Source organism: Pelecanus crispus, chromosome 5, assembly GCF_030463565.1.
Source record: "Pelecanus crispus isolate bPelCri1 chromosome 5, bPelCri1.pri, whole genome shotgun sequence".
NCBI classification, from domain to species: Eukaryota; Metazoa; Chordata; class Aves; order Pelecaniformes; family Pelecanidae; genus Pelecanus; species Pelecanus crispus.
In genome coordinates this window covers 35,785,384-35,801,076 of record NC_134647.1, presented here as the reverse complement: position 1 = coordinate 35,801,076, position 15,693 = coordinate 35,785,384, and the positions used below count along the sequence as shown (strand labels likewise).

The 15,693-nt window shown below is 46.9% G+C and overlaps 1 protein-coding gene across 2 annotated transcripts in view; it reads left to right on the top strand.

Annotated features, from left to right (window-relative positions):
• The first annotated feature begins 14,689 nt into the window (after positions 1–14,689).
• Positions 14,690–15,693, top strand: part of GLS (glutaminase) — a 69,351-nt gene continuing 68,347 nt past the window's right edge. Inside the window, exon 1 of one of the 2 annotated variants that reach the window (XM_075711331.1) lies at positions 14,690–15,045. In XM_075711331.1, the coding sequence (XP_075567446.1) occupies positions 14,705–15,045 (341 nt within the window). In that variant the 5' untranslated portion in view covers positions 14,690–14,704. The remainder of the gene's footprint in view (positions 15,046–15,693) is intronic. The other variant, XM_075711330.1, reaches the window with a different exon arrangement.

The following is a 15,693-nucleotide window of genomic DNA, read 5'->3' as shown; positions in this document are numbered from 1 at the left end:
TTCTTTGTTATTGTTGTGCAGTGTCTTTAATGCCGTGGCTGATGTTGCCTGCATGGCCCAAAGCAGCTGATGAGGCATTTGACCGCTGGTAGCCCTCTTGGCAGGGCTCAGGTAGGGAAATAAACATGCGGAGGGTGGGGGTTGTTCACCTCCAGATGAACAAAGAAGGATCTCTTCCACTTGCCCTGTGTCAGAGCTTTTGGGATGATTTAGCATATCCAAAAATGCAAGTGGTTAGTAACACCATCCATATTATTGCAAATGCTTTGCAGACACAAGACATAGCATTTGTGGTGCTATGGCTGTAGTATTATAGTCTTTTTTTTATCATGCACCTTTATCGGGGCAGGGAAAGCTTGCTTTGTATGGTTGTGGCACTATCAAACTGCCAAAAGCCTCCACTTCATTTATCTTCAGCTCCTTGGAAGTGCTGATGGCCGTCAGCCAGGGTGCAAAAGACGGCTGCAATGTGAGAGTGATGGCAGCGCTCTTTTTCCAGCAGCATCTAGGAAGGATGTTTTTGTGGTGACAAGGAGCCAGGCACAGGTATAGGGACCCTGACTGTGCACACCTGAGAACACGGAGGGGAAGCCTCGCATGGGTCTGTTTTAATCCTTAGGGTTTAGAGCCAAATAGCTGCATGGGTTTGCAACAAGTGTGTCGGTCCTGTACACGGGAAGGCCACTCAGAAGCGTGGAAACGTGCCAGTAACTCTTATTTCAAGTGCTTGGATAGGTCATGTGCGTGGCGTAACTGACTGAGCTGCGCTGCCACTCACTTGTGTATCCTCCCTGTTGTCCGACTAAACACTGCCATGGGCATCCAGGAAATCCTTTCCACTGAGTCAGAGAAGGGACCCTGTTGTGTAATACAGGGTTTGTACTCTATCATGGCTTCCAGACGGGATTAGGACAGCTGGCTTTTCCTAAATTAATCTTCAAGTATGCTAGTGGGGCTGCAGCACCCACCCTTCATGGGAGTGTCCCTGACAGTATAAAATGAATTAAAGAGACACCAAAGCTCTGCTTTGCAGGGATGAGCAATGGCCACAGAACTTGCCAGGGAGAGCCGGCAGGCTCCAGCTTACAGCTGCTTCCAATCATTTCCATTTCCTAGATAATGGTGTTCATTTCCTTCCAGATTTTACTGGCCTGGGAACGCAGTAACATCTGTTCCTCTGGGTTTCATGAAAGATGAACTTCCTCACCGCAGAAAAGGCTTTTACAGGCCTTTTTTTTTGTTTGTTTTGTTCTCAGAACAGTTGCTTTAAGTGAGGTTTAGGTCTAAAAGACAATTATAAAAATTATAAGCTTGCCTCTGTGTTTGGCTTTTTGCTAAACAATTTCTTCTCCTACTTGTTCACAACACCAGTCCCAACTCCAAAAGCCTGTCTTCGCCGATGTTCAGGGCAGCACGCGGAGCACTGACAGCTGCGCCTGTGCCAAGAGCAGTGCTCCCCTGCGCTGCCTCATGTCGCACGAAAGCTGAACAGATTGGCAGTGCCACTAAAATGTACTGTGTTGTAGCCAATTCTACTGAGGAGGCATAGAACGCTACAGAAAGAAACCTTTCCCAAGCCAAGGTACATTCAATTTGCTGCACTAATATGAGTAAAATCTGAAAATGTTACAACAGTGAGAGTAAACAGATTATTTGCTTAGTAAAAAATACCTCTTTAAATGGTTGTTCTTCTGTCTAAGGTTGCACTTAAAGAGTTCTGGATTTTTTTTAGTACAATATGGCATAGTTCATCTCTATAGGGTCACTTATGGAACATAGTGGTGGGGTTTTTTTTGTTTTTTTTTCCCCCATAAAACCAAAACTAATTAGCATTGTTAAAAATACTACACACCTCATGGTTACCAGTAACATCATTCCTCATCGCTTTTCTCCTCTTTTCACTTTATTATTATATGGTAAAGAAGTACGTAACTCTTTAGGGAGGAAGAGCGAAGTAGTTAAGCATAATTTTATTCTCATGCAGCCCAATTCTAAAGAATTTCAAGCACCTAGCTATCTCGCTGTCTTCAGTGGAAGCCTAGCATCTCCTACAGCTTCTTGACACCTTTGGGGAAGGCGTTTATACAAATGACATCTCTTTTTGGGCATCGCATGGCCTTTTGACAAACTTGCCCAGACCTTTGCACACACGCAAGCCGTGACCCAGTGGACTGACTCTTTCCTAGGGCATCCCCTTAAGCTCAAGACAGAGCGCCCTGCCATCCCTTTGCCCACTCTGCTTCGAGATAACGTGTAACAGGCTGCCAGACTGTTTGGAAATAATCTTCTCCATCCATTTGCAGATCTGATCGGAAAGCCTCTGAGAGTTGAAGGTTAAGCAGTTCAAGTTCCAGCTGGAATAAGCAGGCTGACTTTATACATGAACTCCGAAATATGCATTCAAAAGTTACACCTGTAACTTTTGCACCACAGCTGCCTATTACCCATGCCCTTGAACTCAGAAGACCAGTAGGTAGCAGAGGTACAGAGAAACTAGCTTTGTCCTGCTACGGGCAAGCTGAAGCCAGTCTGCTCTGCTGCTGCTCTTTTTGGAGCACAAAATACCCAACAGTGAGTTTCAACAGGCTCACGACTCTCTGTCTGGGTGACAGCCACCTTGTGACTACACTGCTTCTACCCTTCATCTCATGCATGCAGTGCTCTTCTGATTTTTAAGATGTAAGTCCCAACATGCTAATAAATGTTGCCTAAACATTGGAAGTGTACAGGGGATAGAAATAAGCAGGTGAGAAAGCACAGCTGTAGCACTACTAAAGGTACTCATTCTTTTTCTCCTCTTTGTAATCTTTCAAAGACGGCATTGGAGCCAATTGTGTGCAATCTACTCAGGGATGCAAAAAAATGCTAGCAATCTTTTTTTAGAACTACTGTGTGGGAAGAACACCATTCCTCGTGGTTTTCCCAAACAATCACTTAAGCTGATGGTAATCCTGAGCAGGGCTGAATGCCATTTGGCTGGGGTGCACCGGGCATCCAGAACTGGGCCAAATCCTTGGGAAATGATCAGCAGCATTCCACCGCACAGATCCCTCAGCTTTTCCCCTAAGTACAGGGTCATTGGACTGAGCTGGTGGATGTATCAGTTCATTAACTTCATAAGTTAGTGGTTCTTGTTATGCAAATTAGTACTGAGATGTAAATTAACCTTTTCCCCGTTAGCTGTTAAAATAAAGGGTATAATCTCTATATTCAGGATGTTTGTAGAAGATTATTACTCACTAGCATGTGGATTTTCATTGATTATTTCCAGTTCTAGTAATCATTAACAACTACTGGTAGTTTAAGAATTACTTTTTATTTCAAAGGGCAGAATTTATTTGACTTTACACCAAGGTAGATTAAGTACACTGAACAGTTGTTACCTTTCCCTTCAATCATACTACTGTGTGAAGAGGCAATACATTCTACTGCTTGTGTTTTATCAGCTCTGAATTTCACCTTTAATATTAATAAAATATGTTGACATATCAAACAATGTAACTAATAGGTAAAGCAGAACAAAATGAGTCGCTATTTAAACTATTATTTTAGATCTTGCTTTCTTTAATAAAGTATATCAATCAAAAGACAAAGAGGTACAATTTAGAAGATAGATAACCAGAGGAAAAACTTGCAGAAATGTACAAGGTGAGATAAACTGAAGCTGAATAAAAGAACTGCATCAGAATACATATAATGAAAGTCTAAGAAATAAACCAAATTAACTTCTTGATTAAACATGACTAATAGGGAGACGCGTGCCCTATCTTGAGAGTTTTTAATTCTGCCACAGACGTGATGCAGTAAGTCAAAGCTGGGGAGGAAATAGAAAGGTGTCTGGGTGATGTTTTCCTAACCACAGATATGTGAATAATTGCATGTGTCTGTTCTGCCTGCCTTCTGGCCCCAAATATTCTACACTGGTCATTTTTCATTTGTTCTCTTGAAGTCCTTTTAGCCCCAAATATCCTCCCTAGTACAGCTTGATTCTGGACTGGTTGCTCAGACTTTGTTTTAGCAGAGCCGATCCTCAAGTGTCTAATGAGAGTTTAGTTTAATGCAACATATCTAGCAAAGAGCCTGAAGATGGAAAAAAAATTGTATCAAATGGGCTACTGGTAGGATCTGTTAGATTTGTTCTCAAATTAGGCCCATGATGTCTTGAGTGATTACTGTAGGGTATTACAAGGTTATTTTGTGTGCAAGTATGTGACAGAATAAGGGCTGTTCTAGTAATTCCAGAACTGCTTATATTTCCTCCTAAAATCAATATAACTGTATTATCCAGACAGACAACTGTTTTGGCTTCATGCTTTATTACAGGGATATCTAATTGCCTGAAGCTCTGCTTGTTGATCGAGCTACCAAATGAAACTTTATCTAAATATTAAAAATATCCAAGCACTTGGTCATCATTTAAAAATTGCCTGTGACAGGAAGGCTGTGAAGTCCGTTGTCTGACAACATCCCTTTCCTGTGGTACAAGGCCAAGTATATAGATGGAAACAAAATTATCAAAATTTCTTGGCTACTGCTCTTCCTCTGAGCCATCCTATGGCATGTCTATTTCAAAGCTCCTCCAGACATGTTTCACGGATTTATTATGTGAAACTCCTCTTTCTCAAAGAGAATTACCACTTATCAATTTTTAACCCAGGCTGTTTTGCTCACGTAGTTTAGAGCATGACCCAATTCAACTGTTGCCTCCGAACAACTGTGAAGGGGTGACAAGCCACGGCATGTGCGTGGGAATGAGTGACTTTTGCCATCAGAGATCATGTAATGTTGGAAACGTTTGAATTTCAACAGCACAACTCAGTCAGTTGAGGCAAAAGTCCACCTAATTGGGTCTCATACTGCTATGGAAACTATGCCGAGGGCTAAAAATACTATTTAAAAAGTAGAGTTTCTTTTCTTCTGCATTTTTCCACCAGCTCCTGACTTCAGTGAGAGTTGTTTCAAACCCTGTCTGAAAAGATGGAGCATTATGGAGCAGTTAAAGATGTTGTGAAGATGTTCTGTGACAGGAGTTCACTCTAAAGAAGCACAAATCTTGTGCTTTCACAAATGTTTCAAATGCACTAAAAATACCTTGCAAGAATTTTAAGTGTTTGTCTTGTTGGAAGTTAGGATGAACATACACACATTTAAGCACTGAACTAGTTATTAGAAAAACACATGCTTAATCAGGCTAATTTACAACCTTGACTGCTCTATTTTTTTAATCTTTGAATCCAGTTTTGTGAATTTTCAGTCCCCACTGACCTACTGTTGTGGAACTGTTCAAAGGTCCTTGTCTAAATATTAAATACCCTTGAAGTGTGATGGTACATTGTGTGCTACTGGAAGTGCTGCTGGTAGCGTGTCCGCAGTCACCAACAACATGGAGGCTCACCCACTGGTACCAAGAGTATCTGCTTTGTTATGCTCCCTTAGCTCCTTCCTTTCACCTCCTGAAGAAAGTCAGGTGTTTATAAAGAGAGAATTAGACAGGGGAGGGGAAAAAAAAAAAAACATCTTTCAAGGTTACATCCTTCAAGAATTAAAAAAGCATCAGGTGTTTTCGCATTAGTCTTTATGGGACTGTTTGTTTTTCAGTCTTGCAACTTGCAAGGAGACTTGCAACTCATGGCAGTTGCAAAGGAAAGCTGAGCCCCAAGTCACCTGGAGTGTCCATTCCTCTTCCCTCCGTGCAGCAACAGATATAAGAAAGTGCTAAAAATATCCAGACAGAAAGAAATGTGTGGGTTTGCTGATCAGTTTGCCATTTCAGAGGTAGTGGGGTTTTGTTGGTGCTAGCGTTATTCCCTGCACTCGATCAGAGTGGTTTCTATGTACTCCAGGGGAGCCTTCTGGAGGGTGGAGACTTTTAAACTATTTGGATTACCACTTATGATGAGACAGTTTCCATTACAGTTTGACTGCTTGTTTTGCTTGCTTGATTTTACCTTGTTTTGTTTTCTTCCAGGATGGGTAGCCCGGCTCCTAAGCCTGGGTGTCCTTGTAAGCTTAAGCTTCTACGTGGCCACAAGTGATTTTAACCTCAGTTTGTGAAAGGGCAAAACCAGACGTGTGAGAATCATAGAACTGTTTAGGTTGGAAAAGACCTTTAAGATCATCCAGTCCAACCGTTAACGTAACATTACCAAGTCCACCACTAAACCAGTTAAGGGTAGAGTAGCAATTTCATGTTTCCTGGCTTGGTGGCTGGGTTATTTATAATGAAAGTAAAAACTAGGAATCATTAAGATTGGAAAGGACCTCTAAGATCATCAGTCCAACCACCAACCCAACACCACCATGCCCACTAAACCATGTCCCAGAAGGCCACGTCTATCTGTTTTTTGAACACTTCCAGGGATGGGGACTCCACCACCTCTCTGGGCAGCCTGTTCCAATGCTTGACTACCCTTTCCATGAAGAAATTTTTCCTAATACCCAATCTAAACCTCCCCTGGCACAGCTTGAGTACGTTTCCTCTCGTCCTATCACTAACTACTTGGGAGAAGAGACCAACACCCACCTCACTACAACCTCCTTTCAGGTAGTTGTAGAGAGTGATAAGGGCTCCCCTCAGCCTCCTCTTCTCTAGGCTAAACAACCCCAGTTCCCTCAGCCACTCCTCATAAGACTTGCTCTCCAGACACTTCAATAGCTTTGTTGCCCTTCTCTGGACACACTCCAGCACCTCAATGTCTTTCTTGTATTGAGTGGCCCAAAACTGGACACAGTATTCCAGGTGCGGCCTCACCAGCGCCAAGCACAGGGGCACAATCACCTCCCTGCTCCTGCTGGCCACACTATTCCTGATACAAGCCAGGATGCTGCTGGCCTTCTTGGCCACCTGGGCCCACTGCTGGCTCATGTTCAGCTGACTGTCAACCAGCACCCCCAGGTCCTTTTTGGCCAGGCAGCTTTCCAGCCACTCTTCCCCAAGCCTGTAGCGTTGCATGGGGTTGTTGTGACCCAAGTGCAGGACCCGGTACTTGGCCTTGTTGAACCTCATACGGCTGGCCTCGGCCCATCGGTCCAGCCTGTCCAGGTCCCTCTGCAGGGCCATCCTACCCTCCAGCAGATCGACACTCCCACCCAGTTTGGTGTCATCTGCAAACTTACTGAGGGTGCACTCAATGCCCTCATCCAGATCATCGATAAAGATATTAAACAAGACTGGCCCCAATACTGAGCCCTGGGGAACATTGCTTGTGACTGGCTGCCAGCTGGACTTAACTCCATTCACCACAACTCTCTGGGCTTGGCCACCCAGCCAGTTTTTTACCCAGCAAAGAGTATGCCTGTCCAAGCCATGAGCTGCCAGCTTCCTTAGGAGAATGCTGTGGGAGACAGTGTCAAAGGCTTTACTGAAGTCCAGGTAGATGACATCCACAGCCTTTCCTTTGTCCACCAGGTGGGTCACCAGGTCATAGAAGGAGATCAGGTTGGTCAAGCAGGACCTGCCTTTCATGAACCCATGCTGGCTGGGCCCGATCCCTTGGTTGACCTGCACATGCCTGTTGAGCGCACTCAAGATGAACTGCTCCATAATCTTCCCTGGCACCGAGGTCAGGCTGACAGGCCTGTAGTTCCCTGGATCCTCCTTCTGGCCCTTCTTGTAGATGGGCATCACATTGGCAAGCCTCCAGTCATCAGGGACCTCCCCTGTTAACCAGGACTGCTGATAGATGATGGAGAGTGGCTTGGCAAGCTCCTCTGCCAGCTCCCTCAGTACTCTCGGGTGGATCCCATCCAGTCCCATAGACTTGTGAGCGTCCAGGTGGCGTAGCAGGTCTTTAACTGCTTCCTCCTGGACTATGGGGGAAGAAGGTTTTCTTTTTTTTTTTTTTTTTTTGCAAAGATTTTCTTCTGTGAGAGAGAAGGTTTTTCCTACATGGGACCATTAAATGGGATTCACTTGTGTGTGTCTTTGCCTGAAAGACTGCATCTCTCGGAGTGCCTCCTTGTAAGGTGCTGGAATTCAGAGGTGAAACCAACCAGCTTGGGACAAGGTGTGGCTGCAGTGCACTGTCATCTCCATCACTTCAGGGCTGGGTGGCACAGGCAGATGTTAACTGTCGGCCACCGACTGCCTGGCACTGCATAGCTTTGTATGTGACGAGCCAGCTTGTGTTCAGACTAAGTGCTCTGACCTTCGCTTAAATGCAGGCAGCAATTTTATGTGTCTGTTCTCAAAAGCAGCTGGAAGTGAGTTCATGGACTCACCTGAGCTCCCAGGCGCTCGCATGCGTGCTCGGCGCAGACATCTGGGCTATGATGGAGCAGCCAGATGATGTTGTCGCTTGTTTCTATTTGCTAGCACAAGGTTACCATGGCTAATATTTGAGAATCGGGAATGTGAACGGAAGATCCAAGTTTGCTCCCACTCCCTAGCCTGCCGTAGTATCAAGACCTGGACTGCAGTTTGGCAGGTGTCATCAGAATTAAACATTAAATATGATTGTGGGTGGAATGCATGAGGCTTGTAACGTTATGATTTAGGTATACTAGAGCACAAATAATATGCAGTGTGCTGGATGCGTATTGTGGTTTAACCTGGCAGGCAGCTAAAGACCACACAGCTGTTTGCTCACTCTCCCCCTCCCCAGTGGGATGGGGGACAGGATCAGAAAAAAAGAAGTAAAATTTGTGGGTTGAGATAAAGACAGTTTAATAGGACAGAAAAGGAAGGGGAAATAATAATAATACACAAAACAGGTGATGTGCAATGCAATTGCTCACCACCTGCTGACCAATAGCCATCCATTTCCCGAGCAGTGATCACAGCTTCCCAGCCAACTCCCCCCAGCTTATATAGTGAGCATGACGTCATATGGTATAGAATATCCCTTTGGTCAGTTTGGATCAGCTATCTTGGCTGTGTCCCTTCCCAGTTTCTTGTGCACCTGGCAGAGCATGGAAAGCTGAAAAAGTCCTTGGCTGGTGTAAGCAGTACTTAGCAACAACTAAAACATCAGTGTGTTATCAACATTATTCTCAAACTAAATCCAAAACACAGCACTATGTCAGCTACCAGGAAGAAAACGAATTCTATCCCAGCCAAAACCAGGACAATGCAGCAGGGGATGCTGCTCTGGTAGGTAAGTTGTTGGCTTCCGAAGATGAATGTTCTGATGTGTAAAGAATTTTGCATCTGAAAAGTGCTATAACCGATAATGTGCATGAAGAACAATGGCACTGTCTCACTGATGAAGATGAAAGAAAACCTGTTAACAAATAGAGTAAGAGGAAAAAATTGTGACTAACAGACTGAACAATTAAGACCATAATTCAGGAATTGCAATGCAATTTGTCCATGTAGTTGTGAAAGAAGTTTTGTCCTGTTTGTCTGGTAACATGGATGTAACATATGAATGCAGAAGAATCAAGGTTACCTGTAGGTCAAATTTTAACACGAGAGCTAGAGTCACTTTATTATTTGGGCATATAGAATGCACATATTCACATGGTTTCCCTTGGGAAGTTATAGACAGAAAAGACCTAGCAATTGAGGGTTTTAGTGCATAATTGTACCCCATAGAACATAAGTGCATTGTTCTTTTGTATTTTAAATAAATCTAGTTCCTTTTCTTCTCCTTTAATACTCATCTCTCTTCGTAATTTAATTTTGAGGCAGTTAACAAAGGATGTCAATACTGAAAACCAGGCCATGGGGTAAGGAAGTGAACAGGATACCCCATTGATGCCACGAGTGGGGAATAAATGTTGCCTCCTGAGACTCTGTTCTTGTGCAGTGATTTTCAGTGGCAGACAATCTTCCCCAATATTCAGGTTAGGAAATGAGTCAAAAGAGAAGCATTTTAAATATTATCATTTTGCAAAGATTTGGTTTTGTATTTTAATCACCTCCTTTTCTGTTTATTCAAAACCAAACAGCAATTCTAAGGCTTTTATGCATTTCTTGGATTTCATCCCTTAGTGTCAGTCTTTGCATATCGTCCTCAATAAACCTACTTCTATTATTTGCTTACTCTGTCATGTACACTAAAAAACATTGTATAGTGTCTCTTAATCAAGCTAGGAATGTTCCAGGCCCTTGTAGTTTCTCTTCTTGTCGCTTTCCTTTGAATTAATTTCTCACTGCCCATATTTGCCTGGAATGAGAGTGATGAGAAATGAGCTATGGTCTTACTGCTGCACTACAAGGGGAAGATTATTTTGAATTTTTGCTATTGCTTGTCACTCGAGGTCATTCCCTCAATTATTACCTTCTAGGTGAATTATTCTTCTGAATATTTTCCTCCTTGTTGGATTTCTGAGCTATTACACCTAAACATTTAAACTTCCATTTTCTTAGATTAAATAGTAACTTCATTTACTGCTTACGCTTCTATGCTCAGAGGAAGCTGTTCCCTATCCTCTGTAGAATCGAATGGGGAATGTTTCTTGTGACTGAGCACCTTTCATTTGAATTGATACCAAAATGTTACCCAAGTGTGCAGCAAGTTAGCCTCACAAAAGAAAAATTTGTTTTTAGGGACTGCTGCTAGAATTGGTAGGAATACTCAAATAGAGTCAAAATTGCAGTGTCTGGTCCTCAGTTCTCTTTTGGAAAGCATTACCCAGCAACAAATGAAATGGAGCCAACATAACCATTTAAAATAGCAAAGTAAACAGTTCATGTCGTAGTCAAGATAATCCTTAATTTCTGCTGCTTATCTGAGATCTGCCCTGCAGATCTGATGGGAGGATTTAACCTTCCTGAAAGCTGTTATCAGTGTATGTGCTTGAACTGGGAAGACCTCTTTCCACCTGCTTTTCAGAGCCCTTTCTCCTAGAGGATTAACGCTGCTATGCCCCTTTTAGAAAGAAAAACCTCTGAAATATGGATTATTTTTAGAGGAACTAGGAATATTTTGCTACAGTACAGCTTAAGGGAAATACTTAAAAAATAATGCCTATTTAAAAGATCTACTTTTTTTTTTTAACTGAAGAACCATGTTATCAAAAATTCTCTCAATTTTTGTCTTACAAAAATACATGTATAGTTGTGGAAATTAAAAAGAGACTCATTGGCTTATGGTTACTGCCGGTTGTGTAACCAACTCAAAAGCTATAGGGAATTTTAATTTCAAATTTCTTTTCACTATGTTGGAAACCATTTTTGTAATTTTCTGTTTCTCTTGGGAGACTGTGTGAAACACAGAATGGCAGAGCAGATGGCCTGACTTCTATTTCCAAAGAGACGAGTAATATCTCTCTGTTGAAGAGGGAAGTCTAAAGGGGGTTTCACTGAGGTATGGGAAAGCCCAGTCTAACACCTGGATCAAAACAAAAATCAGTCAGTTTGACAGGTTTAATGTATAACGCTTTTCACAAGCAAATGGGCTTATTTCTGGTGTTATCTTTACTACATTTCTTATGGCTTATTTTAAAAGTAAAAAAAAAAATGCACCTTTAAATTAAGACTCTCTAATATACCTGTGCCTTTGGGAGGAGGGGAGAGAATCACTGGGTGAAACTTCTCAGGCTTAGTCATAGTAGGAGCAAGGAGTGATGGCCTGAAATATGCAGCAAAAGTTCTCAGAATAGAGAATGAGTCACAATAATGCCCTTGAACTTTGTGAACCTGAAACTATATTTACCATTTTGCATTGTTCCTGAGCTGTGTATTTGTAGTTCCACACACAGAGCAACTTGTCTTTTCTGCCATCAAGAGCTAAAACACGCACGAGGAAATTTCCAGAGAGAGAAATTGAGAATTAATTTCTTGTAGTGAGTTTTAAGAAAACTTTTATTGAAGAATACTTGTGTTGGGAGGTTACTGATGTGAAGGTGATACTAAAAGGTTAACTAAAGGCAATAGCATACAAAGTAAAAAAAAAAAAGTAAAATTAAAGAGTTCACATAGGGTCAAGAATGTGTAACACTGGGTACTGTCATGAAAGGGAAATATTTTTGTTGATGTAGTACTTTTTTTTTTTTTCTTTTCCTTCCCACAACCTTATTTGCAATGTTTTGAACAGAAACCAGAGCACTAGAAAGATCCAGATCATTCCACTTTGCATTCTTCCCCCCCCCCCCCCCCCCCCCAGTATAAGAGGTGAATTAGACAAGTTTTTGCACCAGGTCAGTTGCTAAACAGCTGGCTTGTGAAAGAGCGCAGGTGTCACACCAGAAATACCACCTTGGCACTAAAAATCAGCAGGGAATCTTGTAAGTGTCTGCAGAACTGTGTGTTCAATTAGTGACCAAATGCACATACTGGAAAGGCACTTGCTGTCTCCAGTCTTACAGCAGCAGCCCCTGCAGAGAGAATGGAAAAGGTCCTTGAGAGACTTCTATCTTTAGAGTATTTTACATAATGGAATTTAAAAAATTAGAAGTATTATTATGGGGTGGCAGGATAAAAGAGGCAGTTATTGACTTGCCAAAAAGACAGCAAATGGAAATCCAGAATGAGTTCCAGGAAATATAATAGGTAATGTAATAAGTATGTGAGAACTGTAGGTACTTTGCATTTTTGTATGCGAAGTAAGCGTAGCCGAGGATTACACATCCCACACTGATATTTCAAGTTTCCTTGTTCAGTGGGAAGGAAAACCACTGGTGCGCTGAGGCTCATTTTATAGGCGTAGATTATCAGCTAGCTTTAAATCTGCTTCCAAAAACTCTCATGGCTGTTGTGACAATTTATTAGCAGAAGGAACTCCTGTGGGCATTTGCGCTGTGGTCTAAGTGTAAGCAAAGGCTATTTGCAATGTCTATTTGTAGCGATTATCTCAAACTCAGAATGCATGGAAAACAGGCAACAAAAAACCCCTCTGTGTTTTATGTGGCTCTTTAAGAGCAATTTACTACGCCGAGACTTTCAGTCTGGGGGGTGGTGGAAAATAGGCTATCAGTATCTTCAGAGTAAAACATGTCCAATAAAGTGTGCAGCAAGATCATTTTAACTCCCAACTACAACTTCTCCACCCCCGCCTCCCCCAAACATAATAAACATACCAAAAGAAATAAACCTCATGTGCATGGGGAAATTGTTCACAAGGAAATTTAGCAGTAATAGACTCAGAACTCCAGAAGAATTTACATTTTTGCTCAGAAAATGGTGATTCCTGAAGTGAGACAGCTAGCAGCAATTTAAATACTGGTTTCCACGTTGTCATTACCGAGGAAGTAGGATGACAACAGAGCTCCTCTTCTACTGTTACCCATAATGGATACAATTTACTAATACTGACTTGTACTCATCTAGGACAAATTTAGCAATTGGTTATGCGTGCAAAGAGTTTCACTAAGTGACTGCAAAATCTGTGACTTCCAAGATGCGATATACTGGCAAGCAGCATGTCAGGATGCGGTGACAGAAGCTTACGTATGCGTGAGGCGTGACATTTGTACCTTGGGCTGAAGCCCTACGGTTACTCTCTGCTACTCTTCCCACTTTGGCCTCTAGCATCGCATTACCATGGGTCAGTGCTTCCCAAACCCAGACCTGTAGATGAGCAGTGAGCAAAATTTTCACACTCTGCTTAAATGTTTGATGATGTGAAAATGAAGAAGAGCCGCACCCAATTCTTCTAGGTGCCCAGGTGTTTTACTTCCACCCAATTCATCTAGGTGCCCAGGCGTTTTACTTCTTGCCTGTGGTTTTTTTAAGTTGTACGCTTTGGCCTCCACAGCAAGTTCTGGCAGTGAGCTACGCAATTACATTTTTATTGCAAGTGCGTGGAAACCCTTTAGTAGGTCTGCACGTTAACAGAAGCATTTGGCCCAAAGAGTTTGGGAAGTACTCTTCCCGCTGAGGGCATTTCTAGCAATCTTTTCTCCCCTGAGCCCTTTCCTACGGTGCCCGACGGGTAGGACGGGGGTGGCTGACGGAGGCCTCTGAGGCGGCTGCACCCTGCCCACACCGCTCCAGCCGCACCGGTGACCGCCCGCTCCTCTGTCCCGGCAGAGGCGGTGCACTTGATAGTTAAAAACATAAATTTAAAAAAAAAAAAAAAGCCTGTATCCATGGCAACCTAAACCTGACACCGCCGAAGCCCAGCCCGTTTCTAACCCCTTTGCAGAGGGGGGGAAGCGCCGCCGGGAGCGTTTCAACCGCCCCGGGGCCCGCGGGGCCCCCCGGGCGCGGCCGGCGCCGCCCGCTGCCCCGCAGGTGCCGGCCTCGCCCCGCACCCCCGCCGCTGGGCCGCGGCCCGGGCCCTCCCGCGCTGCCGGCGCGGGGGCGGCGATTACTCAAACTTCCCCCCCCCCCCGCTCAGGAGCCGGGGCCGAGAGAAAATGGCAGGCGGCGGGAAGGGCGGGGTGACCTCGCTGCGGACGGCGACGGCGGCCCCGGCCCGCTACGCGCCGCCGCCCCGCCGCTCCCCTCGGCGCGCCACCGCCCGGCCCTGCGGCGGGTGCGGCCGCGGGGGGGCGCTGCTCCGCCGGCGTCCCGCCGGCCGCGGCCGCTACCGGGGGGGGGGGGGGGTACCGGTGGTGGTACCGGTACCGGCCCCGCCGCCCGCGGGCCCCGCGCCGCCGGCCTCGCGTGCCGAGACCCCAGCGGCCCGCAGGCGGCTCGTCCCGCGCGGGGGCGTGGCCCGTCCGGAGTGGCGTCCCTGCCGGCCAATGAGCACGCCGCCTGCCTTGACAGTTAGGCGGCCGCAGCCAATCGGGCGAGCGGGGGCGGGCGCGGCGGGGCGCGAGCGGCGCCGCAGGCCGCCGGCTGGGGCACTCGGCCAGAGGGAAGTGGCGCAGCATGATGCGGCTGTGGCGCGCGGCGCTGCTGCGGGAGCTGCTGCTGCTCGGCCCGTCGGGGGCGGCCGGCGGCCCGGGTCCCGGCGCCGGCCCCAGGCGCCTCCCGCCGCCGCTGGCCGCCTTCGGAGTGAGCCCGCCCGCCTCCCGCCGCGGCCCGGGGCTGCCGCCGCCGCCGCCTTCGGCGCGGGGCTTGTGCACTCGCTCGGAGGGAGCCTTGGAGGAGCCGGGGAAGGGGGCGCAGGCGCCGCCGCCGAGCCCCGGCGAGCCCCCCGCCGACAGCGGCCACAACAATAACCACGGCGGCGGCAAGGAGCTGGCCGGAGGCGGCGGCGGGGGGGAGAAGTGAGTGCGAGGGGGGCGGTGGGGGCGTGTGCCGGGGCGCGGGCGGCGCTGGGCCGGGCCGGGCCGGGCCGGGCGGCGGGGGATGCGGAGGCGCCATGTGAGGGCCGCCTTCCCCTTCGCACGCGTGGTGCCTGCGGAAGGGGGCCGGGCCGGGCCGGGCGGGGCGCGGGGGCCGCCGGGCCGCTTCCCCGGCAGGTGCGAGGGCCTGGCCCGCCGCAGGGAGGGCGCTGCTCCGCGCACGCATCGCCTGTCCCGGCGGCGAGGGGGGTCCGGCGGCGGGCGGGGGTCTGGCAGGGCGGCGGGGCGGGCCGCGCTGCGCCTGTGCGGGCCCGGCTGCCGCCCAGCTCCGGGCGGGTGCTCGGGGCGCCGGCCCAGCGCCCTGCTGCGGGGCTGCGCAGCCCACTGGGGCCCCGCGGGTCGGGAAGGGCGGGCTCGGAAGGGGGAAGGAAGCGCAGACGCGTGGCGTGGGGAGCGTGCGGGCCTCTCGGGGCTGCCCTCACCGCTGCGTGGGGTCCCGTCCGCGCTCTGGCCTTCCACTTGGCTTGGGGTCCCTCCCACATACGGCTGTGAGCACATGCGGGGCGGGGGGGGGCCTTGTGTCGTGGCTCAGAGGAGGCAGCGTGCGTTAGCGTGTTTGTTCTCGCGCTG